A 16,990-nucleotide genomic window follows, 5' to 3' on the forward strand; every position below is an offset into this window, starting at 1 on the left:
GAACAGAAATGCATTTCCAAACATGACGTAAAACCCAAAAGCCATAAAGAAAAAAAATGGATAAATTTGTTTCTATAAAAACTGAAAACATCCATTTGGTAAAAACTCCGGACTATCATATTGTTAACCTATGTGGCCATTCTCCTGGTAAAACAGACTTTAGCAAATAAAAAAGGGGGAAAAACTTTCACTCATTAAAAGACTTTAGCTTTTTTTTAAAATTATAATATTTTCAGTCAAAAAATTGAACCATTTCATATTTTTAAATTATTATGCTTGATTTTGCTTCTCCCATCCTGCTTTATGCTTTTTGTTTCTAATTTTTTTTGTCTTTAGACTTTAGCTTTTAATATACAAAGAATATAAAGAATACAAACCAACAAAAAAAAATGGGAAACCATGCAACAGAAAAGTTGACAGAGAATATAAGCAACAGCAAAATACAAATGCCCATGAATTTCTGAAAAGACATTCTGCCTAAGAGACAATCTGCCTAAGAGAATGGCAAATCAGTAAAAGAATAGTATCAGTGTTGGTGAGAATTTGGGGCACAGGGACTCATTCACTTTGGTGAGGGTGTAATTTGCATAATGTTTTTGGAGAGGATCTGGCAATATTTATGCTTATCAAAAATGTCAATATCCTTTAATCCAGAAATTTCACCCCCAAGAATTTATCCAGCTGATACACTCAGCTGTACAAAGATATATATATAAGTCAAAAATTGTGATAGCAGCAAAACACTGGAAACAATCTAAATGTACAGATATTGGGGCACTAGTCCTATAAATTAAGATATAGCCAAATCAGGGACTTCCCTGGTGGTGCAGTGGTTAAGAATCCGCCTGCCAATGCAGGGACACAGGTTCGAGCCCTGGTCCGGGAAGATCCCACATGCCACGGAGCAACTAAGCAAGTTGTGCACCACAACTACTGAGCCTGCACTCTAGAGCCCGCAAACCACAACTACTGAGCCCGCGCGCCTAGAGCCCGTGCTCTGCAACAAGAGAAGCCACCGCAATGAGAAGCCCGTGCACTGCAATGAAGAGCAGCCCCTGCTCATCGCAACTACAAGAAGCCCGTGCGCAGCAACGAAGACCCAATGCGGCCAAAAATAAATAAATAAATAAATATATTAAAAAGAAAAAAAAAAGATATAGCCAAATCAAGGACTACTACTGTACCATAGCTAGTAAGAAGGACTGAGAGCTCTATCTAACATGGAACAACTTCCAACTTACGTTGTTCAGGGGTGGAAAGGAGGTGTATGTCTACATTTATACATGGTGGGGGTTGCGGGGGGAGACACAGAGAGAGATGTTATGCCATACTACTCTTCATGTTTAGAAGAGATATCTACACACACACACACACACACACACACACCCCCTTTCTATACCTCTATATATACAGACCAGCTCTGGCAGGATAGATAAGAAATAGTTGCCTTTGGTGAGACAATTTGGGAGAATCAAGGGTCAAAAATTAAGGGAGACTACCTTTTCAGTTCTTATCCTTAGTGCTATTTTTAAAAAATTTGGCTGTTAGTTGTTAAACCATGTGCATGATTACTTCTAAAAACAAAACGTTTAACAAAGTCTTTGACCCAGTAACCTCACTTTTCAGAATTTATCCCATGATGCGTGTGGATATGCCTACACAAGGATATATTCACTGCAGCGCTGTTTGTACTAATGAAAAGTCAGAAACAATCCAAATGTTCATCATCAGAGGAGTACATAAATTATGGTGCATCACAAAATGCAATACCTTGCTATCAGTAGAAAAAAAGGAAAAATCTGCACACACTGGCATGGAAAGGCATCCAGGGTATATAGTTATGTAAAACAGCAAGGTGCTTATGTACTGGGTTGGCCAAAAGGTTTGTTCAGTTTTTTCCTTTTTTTCCCCGTAAGATGGCTCTAGTAGTGCTTAATTGTCTTTAACTTCATTTGAAACAATTTTGTTAGATTGTATTGTAAAAGCTGTCATGTCAGCGTGCATTTAAAAAAAAAACATTAAAATTGGTGAATTTTTGTGTAGCCATTTTAATACTGAGGATGAAAGAAAAAAGCAAAATTTTTGGCATATTACGCATTATTATTTCAAGAAAGGTAAAAGCGCAACTGAAACGCAAAAAAAGATTTGTGCAGTGTATGGAGAAGGTGCTGTGACTTGATAGAACGTGTCAAACGTGGTTTGCAAAGTTTCATGCTGGAGATTTCTTACTGGATGATGCTCCAGAGTTGGGTAGACCAGTTGAAGCTGATAGCGATCAAACCGAGACTGAGAACAATCAACGTTATATACCACACGGGAGATAGCTGACACACTCAAAATATCCAAATCAAGTGCTGCAAATCATTTGTACCAGCTTGGTTATGTTAATCGCTTTGATGTTTGGGTTCCACATAAGTTAAGCAAAAAAACCCTTCTTGACCATACTTCTGCATGTGATTCTCTACTGAGACATAACAAAAACGTTTCGTTTTTAGAACAAATTGTGGCGGGCAATGAAAAGTGGATACTGTACAATAATATGGAACGGAAGAGATCATGGGGCAAGCGAAATGAACCACCACCAACCACACCAAAGACTGGTCTTCGTCCAAAGAAGGTGATGTTGTGCGTATCTCCCTTGGGATTGGAAGGGAGTCCTCTATTATGAGCTCCTTCTGGAAAACGAAACAATTAATTCCAACAAGTGCTGCTCCCAATTAGACCAACTGAAAGCAGCACTCGACAAAAAGTGTCCAGAATTAGTCAACAGAAAACGCATAATCTTCCATCGAGATACCACAAGACCATGTTTCTTTGATGACTAGGCAAAAACTATTACAGCTTGGCCGGGAAGTTCTGATTCATCTGCTGTATTCACCAGACACTGCACCTTTGGATTTCCATTTATTTCGGTCTTTACAAAATTCTCTTAATGGAAAAAATTTCAATTCCCTGGAAGACTGTAAAAGGCACCTGGAACAGTTCTTTGCTCAAAAAAAGGTTTTTGAAGATGGAATTATGAAGTTGCCTGAAAAATGGCAGAAGGTAGTGGAACAAAACGGTGAATACATTGTTCAATAAAGTTCTTGGTGAAAATGAAAAATGTGCCTTTTATTTTTACTTTAAAACCAAAGGAACTTTTTGGCCAACCCAATAGTTTGGTTCCATTTCATACTAAAAAAGAATCTGTGTTAATATATCTGTATAGATAGAAGTGGTTATCTGTAAGGAGAGAGGGGCTGCTCTCTTTTACTATTTAAATTATTTTATAGGAAATCTGCATTTCCTTTGTAACAATAATTTTTAAAACAAAATCACCTTTTTAAAAAAGTTTCTTTTCCCCTGAGTGCATTTTAAAATCTTATTCTGCTTAAAATGAACTTGTCTCTTACTCCTACTATTTGTCCACCACTATTAGTTCTTTTGTCCCAACCAAAGGCCATGACAACCTTTCAAAAATGCCAGTTCCCACTCCTCCTTCGCCATCAGCCTCTTTAGGGTACCTACAGGGGACAGAGATGGCTGCCCCCAAAGCACTAATGTGGCTCACTTTCCACATAGTGAGCACTAGCTAAGTGTCGTTTGAAAGAAAGATCACTCTGTACAAAGGAATGAAAAAGTTGGGCAGAGGAACATGGAGTGAAGAAGACATTATCAGCAAAGCCCAGACTATAGGAAACCCCCAGAACAAAAAAATAAACAAGCAAAACAACTAGATTCTCCTACAAATACGTTGTAAGACTCCTAGAGATTAATAAATTCTTAAGAGCCATATCAACTGAATAAAATATAGGTTATTCAGAGCTGGGGGAAAAAAGTCTGTAATAACAAATCATGACATATGCAGCCACTGGAAATCTGAATATTTAGTGGACACTGATGACATGAGGAAATCATTTATTTACATGTGAGAGTGGCACTGTGCTCAGGTATGCCAAGTCTAACTTCTAGGAATATATATATATTCTATCAATGGCTCTCCAAGTGTGGTCGAGGGACTCAGTCCCTTTCAGGGGTCAAAACTATTTTCATATAATACTTAGACATTATTTGCCTTTTTTGCTCTCATTCCCTTACAAGAACACAGAGGAGTTTTCCAGAGGCTCTGTGACATGTGATATCACTATACTTAACGGCTAATGGAATGTGTGCTTGTGTTTTAAAATTCTGTTTTAGTATCTAATGTGGCTAATATGGACAGATATATCCACGTTTTAAAGAAGTCTCCTTGGGACCCTCAATAATTTTTAAGATTACTCAGGAGTCCTATGTCTACTTTTGCCATGTGACTTAAATTCTCCAAAATAGTTTTTCGTAACTGGGCAGCGTGGACAAGAGTGATGAGTGAATTAGGAAGGAACAAACATCAATCTATCCATGAACCCTAAGCCCACAGAAATCTTTTCTCAACCCAACTCCGAAAGGCACATTCACACACAGACCCCTCTTCAAATGCCAGGGACAACTAAAAATTAAGTTCATATTCCCCCTTAATAACACTTCAAAAGAGATAAATGCAATTTTAACGTTTGGAATTACTTCACCTTTACTTAAGTGAAAAAAAAATTCCTCTTCTTACCTAAGCCAGTCACAGGGTTCACAGCTGTCACCTAATGCTCGCATCAACCTTGTGGGGAAACTGTGCTCTACTGTGATTTCTCCCTTTCCCTTATTTGGGACTAATCAAATCCAAAGAACAGCCCAAACTGTTTTACTGTTCTGGAATCTGCTGTACCAAATACTGCCTGAAACAGGTGCACTGGTGGCTGTAGCTGAGAAGCCTTTTCTCAGTGCATCTCGGTGTTTGGCGCTCCAGTGGGATCAGCCCGCGCTCTTTCCCTTGTCAGCTCTCGCTTTCCCAGTGGTCTCCTATCTACCCTGGCATCTGCCTTCCCTGTTCTCCACATTCAGTTCCTACACTACACAGCAGTTGCAAGGCCTTTCCCTGGAGCAGAGCTCTCAACCCCGCACAGGCGTCACACCATCTGGAGTCGGTAGCTTTGCACTTCTAACAAGCTCCCAGGTGATGCTGATGCTGCTAGTTTGGGGACCCCACTTTGAAAACCCTTGCTCTGAGTTTCCTCTGGGACCCGAGGCCCCATGCTGCCCCCTGGCTCTGCCATGTTATCTCTTCCCTGTTAACCACGGCAGGTAGCTGACCAGCTTGGAACCTAGCTTCTTTGTTGGTAAAACGGAGACTGTGACAAAAGACACTTCACCAGTTGGTTGTAAAAAGGGAAGGGCATGAAGAGTTAACGACTTGGTCGGCTGCGTGAAGTGAAGGTAAAGAGCCTTTACCGGATTCACTGATGCAACAAAAAGCTGATTCCCAGCAGAAGCTGCCTCTTTCAACCATGTGGTTCTATTTCCACACATTCTCCTCAGAGGCTGAAAACTGGTTATCAGTCCAAACTCATTCCCTAAGTTTCAACTGTCTGACATGCAAGCTAGCCTACCGCTGGTTTCTTCAACAATTCCCACTTTAAAGGCATGGGGCAGAGATCTGTATCCTGGAAAGAAGGACACTAAATACCAAATCTGTCTCTTCCACGTGGGAGGGGCAGGAGGAAAGCCTAAAGGAGGACAGGAATGTGCCCCTGGTGAGTAGGAAGAATTCAAAGCACCGAAGCTCACTTACCTTGCTCATGCCTCCGGCTTGCGCTGTGTTCAGTCCTGCATGACCAGCCATTTGTGGTGAAACTTGAGTTAACGTCTCAGCCAGCACGCTGCTCGCGGCCCCCTGCATGGCCGGAGTAGCGTATGGCATTCCAGCTCCCCTTCCTCTGCCAGCAGCCCCAAGAGATCCATTCATGACTTGCGCCTGCCCTTGCTGGGCCGGGTTCATTAAACTATGGCCAGAGTTACTATTGAGGAGGCCTGGGTGGGTCTGGTTAAAATTAGCATTCATGCAGATCCCAGGTCCCGTCTGTGACGTGGCAGGGCTGCTGGTCACCAGCCCCACTTGCTTTTGTGCTTGCGGATTCAGTGCTTGGGAAGCAGGTGGAGTGGGCCCAGAGGTGCTGGCTGCCTGTTTGGGCAGGCTGGGGGCTGAAGAATCTCCCTGGTTCAGAGGGCTCTTGCCCATGGCACCCAGACTGGCCATGTTCGCACTGTTCGGCTGCCCCTGGGCCTGGCCTCCGAGGCCTTGTTGCACGGGGCTGCTGGCGCTCACATTTCCTATTCCTGGGTTCATACTAGAGCTGCTGCCTCCTCGCAGAAGCTCTGACAGTTGTTTATGTTTGGAAGCAGCATCTGGAACAAGGTTCCCACTGTTTAAAAGGCCTAATTCTCCTCCATTGGGGATCAGCTCATCGGGAAGATCATTTTCCAAGTCAAACAATGATCCAAAATCTAGAAATTAAACAGAAACGGAAATGAGAAACTAAGCAGCCATAATAGCTCTCCAACTGTCATACGTTACTATGATCTTAACCTAAAGGGGCGTTTAACATGGAACACTAGCACGTCTTAACAGTAACGTCAAAATGATCTGAAAGTTCATTTAGGAAAATAAAACAGGAAAAATATTTTTCAAATTCTGAAGAAGGGAAAGTTAAACAGAGATAAGAGGAAGGCTATGTAAAATGATAGATTTTATCATATATTCTAAAACAACAATTAAATAGTGTAGTATATGGCAAATGCAGATATACAAATTAAAGGAAAACAATGGAAATTTAACTAGTTCACTGAATTAGGATGTTAAAATGCTTTATAAGAACGTATGTGTGTAAAATAGTAATTGGGCATCAGGTTAGACGAATAGTAATTTGAGGAAATTAAAGCCTAGCCTTAAGTGATTACATATTTGAAAGGTAAATTATCAAAAAAACCCAACCTTAACAGAAAATGAGATTTCTCAAAGTGCTGAAGCTACAGGAAATGAAAATAAAGACATATATAGAAACTAAAAATAATTGAAAGTAAACGAAAATAGGAGCTTAAAAAATACTTGAATTATACAGAAAGGGTTAAGGGTCAATTTTACAGAAAGATTCTAAGCACACTGAATCCCAAGAATAAATGCACAACGGACATAAGCAGGTATCACAAAGGAAGATAAAACAGTAAACAAAATAGACCATCCTTCCTGGTAATCAAGCATGAAAATTAAAGCAACTCCTTTTTTCCAGTCCCTCTCAAAGTAACACTTCTCTAATGTGGCCTATATATGTCATCTCTAGTTCCTCACTGACCAAGCACTGTCCAACCCACAACAACCTGGCTATACATGCAAGTACAAAGGACAAGGTATGTACAAATACATTCATCATAGAATTACCTGTAACATCAAAACAAATGCAAACAATACCCAGAGGTAGTTTAACCTAGTGGTTATTACAACTCTAGACCCATACTGCCACCATTTGAATGCCAGCTCTGCTTCTTGCTCCCCACTTACCAGCTGTGGGACCTTGGTTAAGTTAGAGTTTCTGTGCCTCAGTTTCCCTATCTAGAAACTGGGAGTGATAATGGCTACTACACCTTATAGGGTTGTTGTGAGGAGTAAATGAATTAATAAATGTAAAGCACTTAAACAGTGCCTGTGGATGCTAAGTGTTCAGAAAGTATTAGCTATTATTATTACTGTTATCCAATAACAAAGGTTTGATAAATTGCTGTATAATACTATAAAACACTATACATCTATTAAAATAATTATGAAGACTGTACAAATACAGGAAAATGTATGTTATGTAAAAACATGCAAATGGAAATTCTACGCAAAATAGCACACAGAGTAAGATTAGAACTAAAGTACGTGCATGTGGGCAGTAGCTGGAAAGTAATATGCCAAAAATAGAGTCGTAATGGTAAAATGGTGGGGTGATGTGTCCATGTGGCTTTTAAAAAAATTTTTAAAAGCCTCTCCCCCTCCCACCACCCACTTTTAGAAAACTGAAAATCTTTTTCTCCATGGCGCAAACCCTTCTGACTGCTTCCCCCAACAACCTCCTCGGCTGGCTGGCCGGGATGTTCCTTTTAGGAAGGGCAACACCTTCTCAGGCAAGGAGCAAGAACCGCCACAATCACCTTCCCCCTTCCAGGTGACACAATCCCAGCTAAGGGAACTGAAGGCAAGTCACCCAAGACAGTTCTGGAAAAGGTTTTCCTTCCTAATGGTAAGGGATCCTCAGAAAAAGATCTCTCTTTTCCTCACTGGATTTCATCATGGGACTGTGGCAACCCTCTTCAACCAGGAGAGGAGACACTGTTCACACACTAAGGATGGCTGCAGAAAAAAATACAAGCACCTGGGTTCATGAAGCCATCTCTAGGCTAAATTATCCAACTCTGGAAGCCTCCCCATCTTCACACTTCTCGTAATGAGAGAAAATACATTTCCTATCATTTAAGCCATTCTAGCTGGAGTTTAAGGTAACTTGCAGCTGAAGGCATCTTATCTCCATCATGTCTATGAAGTTCAAACTCCTTCACACAGCACATCAGTAGGTGGCCCCTGCCCACTTTCCAGCCCCTCTTTCCCAGGCACCTCCTGATGCACCTCTTACCTTCCAGCCACAATACCGTGAGCCAGCACATGTATTAGCAATCTTTCTTCTGGGTGCGCTCTCTCTCAGTCTAGAAAACCCCACGTCCAGCCCTCCCTCAGATTAAACAGTGACTATGAAGACTTTCTGTAGGCTGCCCCTGCAGAACTGACCAGTTCCTTTTCAGCCTCCTGAGTTCTCTGTACATACATGCCTCATAAACCACCTCGAACACATACCCATTTCTTCCTGCCTGACCGTAAGGGACTAGATACTCCTTGCAAGTGCACATACACATACTCTGTTTTGTAGAACCTGTGAGAGTAGCTGCAGACACCATGAGCCCTTCCTCCCAAGTACTTTACTGTGTGCCTCCTGAGAACACCCTTTACACAGCTCAGTACATTTATAAAATTCAGGAAATTTAACATTGATACAACACTTAATATACTGATTGCCCTTACTCAAATCTGGCCAGTTGTTTCCCAAAATGCCCTTTATCACACTTATTTTTCCTGATCCAAAATCTGATTTTGGATCCCAGCGCACTTAGTTGTCATCTCTTTGTCTTCTCCTTTATTCTAGAAAGGTTCCTCACACTTTGTCTTTCATAACTCTGAGATTTCTGAGGAGGGTAGGTCAGTTGTTTTGTAGAATGCCCCTCAATTTGGGGTTGCTTCCTCACGATTACAGGACACTTAACTATGAAGAGACAACAGGACTCGACTCCTGGATACAGCAGACACCTCTGAGAGAACCACTGACCAGGGCGTGCTGCTGGCGACAACCCAGCTCCTGTGTTTCCAGGTGGCTTTGTGGGTTCCATTCCACAGCTTTTATGCTATTGTATTGTCCTGAACCTGGAGATTCACTAAGGTCTCCAGACACAAAGACCACATGAAATAAAGTAAGAACAAATGAAAACAACACTCCAACATAACTAACATTTCTGTTTGTTGCCTTCCAGGTTCTGTCCACATGTACACACATTTTTACTCAATAATCTCATAAAAAAAAAAGAAATCAGTGACTTCCCTGGTGGCGCAGTGGTTAAGAATCCGCCTGCCAATGCAGAGGACACGCGTTCGAGCCCTGGTCTGGGAGTATCCCACATGCCGTGGAGCAACTGAGCCTGTGCGTCACAACTACTGAGCCTGCGCTCTAGAGCCCGCGTGCCACAACTACTGAAGCCCGTGTGCCTAGAGTCTGTGCTCTGCAACAAGAAAAGCCACCACAACGAGAAGCCCGTACGCCACAACGAAGAGTAGCCCCCGCTCACTGCAACTAGAGAAAAGCCCATGCGCAGCAACAAAGACCCAACGCAGCCAAAAATAAATTAAAAAAAAAAAAGAAATCAATGTATGTGTTTAACGTAATGCTTCTTAATCTATGAATGTGAAAAAGAAACTCATTTAAACTAGAAAATGGAAGTCGTTATGATAGAGATCATGTTTCCTCCCTATCTGCTCGGGAGGAAATTAGGTGTCAAGCACTATAAACCAGAAGAAGAGACTGGGCTACTAATATTGTACACGTAAAGCTTGGAACAACCTGCTGACGCTCCCCTGACTGACTCTTCCAAGAGTCCCAAAGCACTTTTCCTAGGAGAGGGCAGACAGGCCAGGACAAGAGCAGGTAAATGCAGAAGAACATGGTCTCTAGTCCAGTGTAGGAATTGGAATCGGAAATGGAAATGCAAAAACAATACTCGCAAGTGGAACACAGGAGTTCAAATCCTGTCTGAATCAATTAGCCCTGTGTCTTTGGGCAAACTGCTTAATCTCTGTGCCTTAATTCCCTCAACTGTAAAACAGGGACAATGGTACCCCAGGGCTACACGATGAAAGCAGGAAAGGAGTGCTCTGTGCCACAGATACTGGTTATTCTATCCTGCACAAAAACTTTCTTACCTTTAAAAATTCACCCAGTGTGCTGCCATTCTCAAATTGACTGATTTTCTTTAATGGTTTAGTCTTGTTCTAGTCCAAATGCACATGCATCTTTTACGTTTGTAGCAGGCATTATGTCTGCTTGTGCTCACTTTTGGTTTTGGTTTTTATTGGTCTGCCACAATTTGTCCACCTTAACCACTTTTTCTCATCCTGTTTCAGTCCAAGCACATCTCACAGCTGTTTGGGCTCAGAAAGGGTTGACAAATTCTGCTATGTCCTCACCTGTGCAGTCCAAACACGTATGAACCTGTCTACAACCACATATATGACGTATGGCTCTTTTAACAAAGGGGTTGTGTAGGGCTTGAGGAAGGCACATCCATACCCACACCATCACCCTTTTTCTCACCATTACTTTCTCCTGTTCTCTAGTTCAAAACAAAACATTGATAAAAGAGAGCGAAGCAGGAAAGCCAGGCTGTTGCAACATAACACAGCTGTGCTTTCTACACACCAAGTGTCCCAACACACAGGTTGGGTAATACCAATCTGAATCATCGGAAGTTCCTAAAATTCAAGATTGAGCGCCACCACTTCCAATCCCAGGTAAATTCCTCTCTCTCCACCAAGTCACCGGGGGACGGACTCAGGAGAGAGCAAAGCTGAGGCTGAACGAGATTCGAGGACACCCCACTTTCCAGGGGTTCACCCTTAGCAGAAGACGAGCTCCGTCACACAGCGAACAGCAGACAGCCTGTCACACTGCCACCGCTGGGAACAGGAATTCTCTCTCTTCGGGGGCTTCCTGGCTGCATCCAGGAACTCGAGATAGAACATACACATTTGGGGGAGTCACCCTCCAGTCACCAGCTCCCTGAGGAACCACAAATGACTCTTCTTGGTTTGAAGGCACTTGAGGGGGGTGGGGCTGAACCTCTTCCCTCCCCTGGTCTCTGCCAGGTCTCACAGAGACCTGCCCGAGAGCCCCTTTCAATTAAGCTGACCTGAGAAAAGAAGCTACGAGCTCCCCAGTCTCTATCACACTCAGGCAAGGATGGGGTGCCCACAGCAGCAGCTTAGGAAGGAGAAAGTCAACCAAACTTGGCCCGCCTCAGGAACGGAAGGTCTTCATCACGCGCGACCACGAGGGGCCTTTCCCTCCTAGACCACACACAGAGACCTTGGTCCAGGGGACGGTCACACCAAACACTGACACACATGCTGCAAGACCCATTCTTATGCATCACGATCAGAAGTCAGCATTTCACCTTAAACAAGGAATGAACTACTATCAAGTAGGCTGAAAAAAGCTTTTCGTTTTACAAAATCAAATACCAGGCAAGTGACTGACTCAATCTGTCCAGCCAATAACATCCGAAAACAGTTTTGTTTGAAAGACTTTTTTCAAATGCAACAGCTAAACAAACCATCTAGAAAGCACATCTTCCGTCAGGTTTTCTAAATTCTCCTCTTTCTGTCATAATACCTTATTTTCTCCTTTGAATTGCATTTGGAGCCCCAAATTCTCTGTATTGGCAGAACTGATTTTTCTCTCAAAACGTGTACAAACCAGTTTATCACACCTCGTATTGGCCAGAAGTATGAACTTTTCCACACTCTACAGACATAATGAATGAATCTTAAAATCATATGATCAACTTCTTGTTACAACTCATGAGGCTGTAAGTACCTCGAAAGCAGGGATCCTGTCTACCCAGCACCTGCCATACAATGCTTAGCATATAGAAGGCCCTCAACAAACATCTGCATGCTGAATGAGAGAATGAATTACAGAGTGCCAGTTACAGATGATACACAATATCAATTTTAACAAGTTACTTGTCTAGCCAAAGATATCAAGTAGTAATCTTAGCATCTATTACTACTTTCCTAAAATAGAAACAAAGAATAAAATTCAACAATGAATTTTCTTGAAATGTTACATTGTTCTACTCATCCTTCTCTTTACACCTCTTTCCTGCTGCCTCTCTATCTTCCAGAAAACCAGCCACGTCTATTTCACTCTCTGGCTACACCTCAGCATCAATGACCCTCTATCCTATGGTTGATGCAAGGATTAAATGGCATGATGGAGAACGAGAGATGGTAGTGTTAGAAATAAACTATGTAAGAGTTTAGATGCTGTTTTGTGTTCATGTTTCTCTACTTCTGAGCATGAAACTCCCCTCCCACAGATAGCTTCTCTTCCCCACTCACCCCTATTTCTATCTGCAGTCTTTATTCCCTGTGAAAACGGTCTGCTTTCTTTAGAGTTTTTTCAGAATTTCTCCATATTTTCTTTGGCATTACTTGCACTATAACCATGACTACTTAAATGTTTCTCTTAAATCTTTCAAAAGCTGAGCACTTTTACTTATCAACCCTGGAAAACTTTATAAGAAGAATTTTTAATTCCTGAGTCAAAACTGGATACAAAAAAACTTGACCCAAAAAGGGTAATGCATCCTGAAAAAGCTCACATCTAAAGATGAGGAATCCATAGAATGGTAGACATTTTCACAGGGTTATAAGTCTTAGATGACCTGGAGACCTCTAGGTCTCTTCAGTGCATTTATTAATATATTACTAATTAGATACTGACAACACAGGAAGCACAGTCTGGGGTAGTGAGAAAAGTACCCTGCCAGAGCTTAATTCAGGTCCATCTCTGTCACTCACTCCTCCCTCCTATGTGTGCTTCCTCAGATCTAAACTGGAAATGAAAACAGTACCTGCCCCTAGGATCACTGATGAAGGAATTAAATCACACAATGTGTATACAGCACTTAGCCTGTCATGCAGTAAGGGCTCAATAAGTATTAGTCATTATTATCACTATCACTGTCCCATCTTCCAAAGTTGCTATGAGGACTGAACGATACACACACATCAAGGACTGGCACCCTATGCCTGGTACAGGGTTCGTGCCAACAATCATCTTTTCTGTAAGGTAAAGCCCTAATAATCTGACGATTCTACTACAATTAAAGCTTACTTTGCTTTGAAAATTCTTGGAGATTATGCAAATAAATAATGCAACAACTCTCCAACAATGGAGAGTTAAATTTTTTTTAAAGGAAAAGGCACTGTTTTATTGGCATTTATGCCATTACAAATAAACTTTATCTAGGCATTTAATCAAGTTCCTAAAAGACATCTTTTATTTTTTTTTTTACAACAATTATTAGGAAATAATTAAAAGCAAATTCTTTCTAAAACCTTCTGTGATTAAGGCTTCTTTTATGCAGATACATAAATTAGTATAGAATGGGGTTTTACTTTATTCTAAACAGTGATTTTACATTGAACAAAAAAATATGTCCTTCCTCAAGATCACTATCTGCTTAAGAGTCAAAGTGGGGTTGGCTGGGCAACCCACCTCCTCCCAGGCCTTCCTCAGTGGGAGCAAGTCCCGGCTCTCAGGCCTTCGTTCTGTGCACAGCGGACTAGGCTCACTTGCAACTTGAATAAAAGGATTATAAGACAGCCCTGAGTGGAAGTTCTCTGTCACACTGGATCCTAAATCAGGAGAGTCCTGGTATTGCAGCCAGCCTCCTATCCTTGTCTGACTCACTTAGAGGTTCCCGGGAGATGCCATTCTCAGACAGCTAGGACAATTTAAAGTTTCCTGAGTGTGGTTTGTGTGCTGCCTCCCTCAGCCCTGAAGGGAGGAGAAAAGCCTTCCTGGGACAAAAGTGGGAAAGAAGGTACTGTCACAGCAGCAACCACCACTAAACCAACCATAAACCACCCAGCAGCCCCGAAACACAACCAGGTGGTTTGGAGTAGAAAGGGGCTCACTGTTCTCCACCATCACAGCTGAGAAGGGCACTGGGACCCAGGAGGCACTGCCTAGCCACCCTGCAACCCAACTAAAAGTCCTAGAGGAGGAGGAATGTGGGGGCTGAGCTAGGATTCAATCTCTGCACCCTAACCCCAGGTGCTGCGCCACCTCAGACTACCTGGCCACAGTGTAAGTACAGGCAAGCAGACAGCCAGAGACCAGGTCCCCTGGCCCAAATGCTGGGAGCTGTAGCTGGCAGGCAGCAACACCAAGTCAGGAAGAAGGGGAAAGACCTTCTTCTGGACACAGAGGTGTCAGTGTACAACATATGGAAGTGTGTGGGCTATCAGAGAACCCACAACAGAAAATGAATGCATGAAGTCCAGAAAGTACACCAACATCCAGACAATGGAATATTATTCAGCACTAAAAAGAAATGAGTATCAGGCCATGAAAAGACATGGAGGAATCTGAAATACACGTTACTAAGTGAAAGAAGGCAATCTGAAAAGACTAAATACTACATGATTTCAATTATATGACATTCTGGAAAAGGCAAAACTATGGAGACAGTAAAAATAATCAACAATTGCCAGGAGTCTGCTTTTTTTTGGGGGGGGGGCAGGGAGCTGGGGGAGAAATAGGAGGAATACAGGGGATTTTTAGGGCAGTGAAAATACACTGTGTGATATTATAATGATGGATAAATGCCATTGTACATTTGTCCAAACACAGAGAATGTACCAAACCAAGAGTGAACCCTAAGGTAAACTATGCACTCGGGATAATTACGATGCATCAATGTAGGTTTATCAACCGTATCAAATGTACCACTCTGGTGGGGGATGCTGATAATGGGGAAGCTGTGCATGTGTGGGGGCAAGGAGTATAGATGGGAAATCTCTGTACCTTCCCTTCAGTTTTGCTGTGAACCTGAAAGTGCTCTAAGAAAATTAAGTCTTAAAGGAAAAAAAAAAAGTATGCCATTAGATTACAGATAAATCACAAGCAACTGAGAGGTACAAAATGATAGAGAATCACAAGCGGAAGAATAACTTGAGTATTTATCAACTATATTAATAACATACAAAATATCCAGTGATGTCTATGCTGGGTTTAAGTGTGCTGCTTTTAAAGCTTTAAGGATCCACCAACACACAAGCTCTTGGAGGACAGTTCGATGATATGATCAAAATTACAAATGCATATTCCTTTTAATCATTAATTCCATTTTTAGGAATCTGTTCTATAGATATACACATAACTGTGCAGAGCTATTCATTAAAGCACTGTTTGTGAGGGGTCAAGATTGGAAACAGATTAAATCAATCATGGCACATCTCACATAACAAAACTAGCAACTACAGAAAGAGATAATAAGAAAGCTCTCCATGTGCTGCTGTGTACAGGTATGTAACCACGTGGACAGTATGCTGCCTCCAGTAAGAAGAAGGCAGGAAAGGGGCAAGGGAGCTAAGAATAGGCTGTCTGCTTGAAGAGATAAACCATGGAGGAGAGCACAGGGAAGGAGGGGGGATCTCACTCTACAGCTTTGTGTCCTCTGATTTTTGAACCATGTGAGTGAACTTCCTGTTTAAGTAATTAAAGAAACTGATTTTTAAAAGGCAGTCCCTGGGGTGTCCAGGCCCAGGTGATTAGCTTCAGCCCAGGTGATAATACCTGGAATGCTTCCAGATGCTCCTGGCTCCAGCTGGAGTGTTTACATTTGAGGATGAAATCTGAAATGGGTTCAATACTAGTTTAAAATATTTTTAGTATTCAAATGAGCTTAAAACGCAGGAAAATAAAAAGCACTTTAAAGGATTTTTCAAAAATACTATTTTTTTCCTAAAGAAATGTGACAATCTACATATCATATTTTGTACCCAACGCAGTAGTAAGGTACACGTTGCTCGCGGCAGGAAAGCTGACATTATTTCAATGTACTTGAAGAAACATTAGTTGGCTGTCAGGTCTTGTAGCTTCCAGCACATCAATGAAGAAAGCTCTAATAAAAGGATTCTGTTACCCACTACTGGGCATATACCCTGAGAAAACCATAATTCAAAAAGAGACATGTACCACAATGTTCACTGCAGCACTATTTACAATAGCTAGGACATGGAACCCACCTAAATGTCCATCAACAGATGAATGGATAAAGAAGATGTGGCACATATATACAATGGAATATTATTCAGCCATAAAAAGAAATGAAATTGAGTTATTTGTAGTGAGGTGGATGGACCTAGAGTCTGTCATACAGAGTGAAGTAAGTCAGAAAGAGAAAAACAAATACCATATGCTAACACATATATATGAAATCTAAAACAAAAATGGTTCTGATGAACCTAGGGGCAGGACAGGAATAAAGATGCAGACATAGAGAATGGACTTGAGGACACGGGGAGGGAGGAGGGTAAGCTGGGACAAAGTGAGAGAGTAGCACTGACATATATACACTACCAAATGTAAACAGCTAGCTAGTGGGAAGCAACTGCATAGCACAGGGAGATCAGCTCGGTGCTCTGTGACCCCCTTGAGGTGCGGGATAGCGAGGATGGGAGGGAGGTGCAAGAGGGAGGGGATATGGTGATATATGTATACATAGAGCTGATTCACTTTGTTATACAGCAGAAACTAACACAACATTGTAAAGCAATTATACTCCAATAAAGATGTTTCAAAAAAAAAAAGATTGTTAAAAATCAGAGCTTGTGACAAAGGAAGTGATGACTGGACACCACACTAACACACAATCATATTTTCCCATCTTTGGACGACACCTCCAAGTTAATTTACACTTTGTTCAAATCATTCTT

General features: G+C 41.7%; 1 protein-coding gene across 1 annotated transcript in view; it reads right to left on the bottom strand.

The window, feature by feature from the left end:
* CREBBP (CREB binding protein) overlaps nucleotides 1–16,990 on the bottom strand; it is a 126,536-nt gene that overhangs the window by 97,159 nt on the left and 12,387 nt on the right. The window contains exon 2 of the mRNA XM_061209682.1: nucleotides 5,639–6,351. Coding sequence (XP_061065665.1) covers nucleotides 5,639–6,351 — 713 coding nt within the window. The remainder of the gene's footprint in view (nucleotides 1–5,638; nucleotides 6,352–16,990) is intronic.

The sequence above is a fragment of the Eubalaena glacialis genome, chromosome 13, assembly GCF_028564815.1.
Source record: "Eubalaena glacialis isolate mEubGla1 chromosome 13, mEubGla1.1.hap2.+ XY, whole genome shotgun sequence".
Taxonomy (NCBI): Eukaryota; Metazoa; Chordata; class Mammalia; order Artiodactyla; family Balaenidae; genus Eubalaena; species Eubalaena glacialis.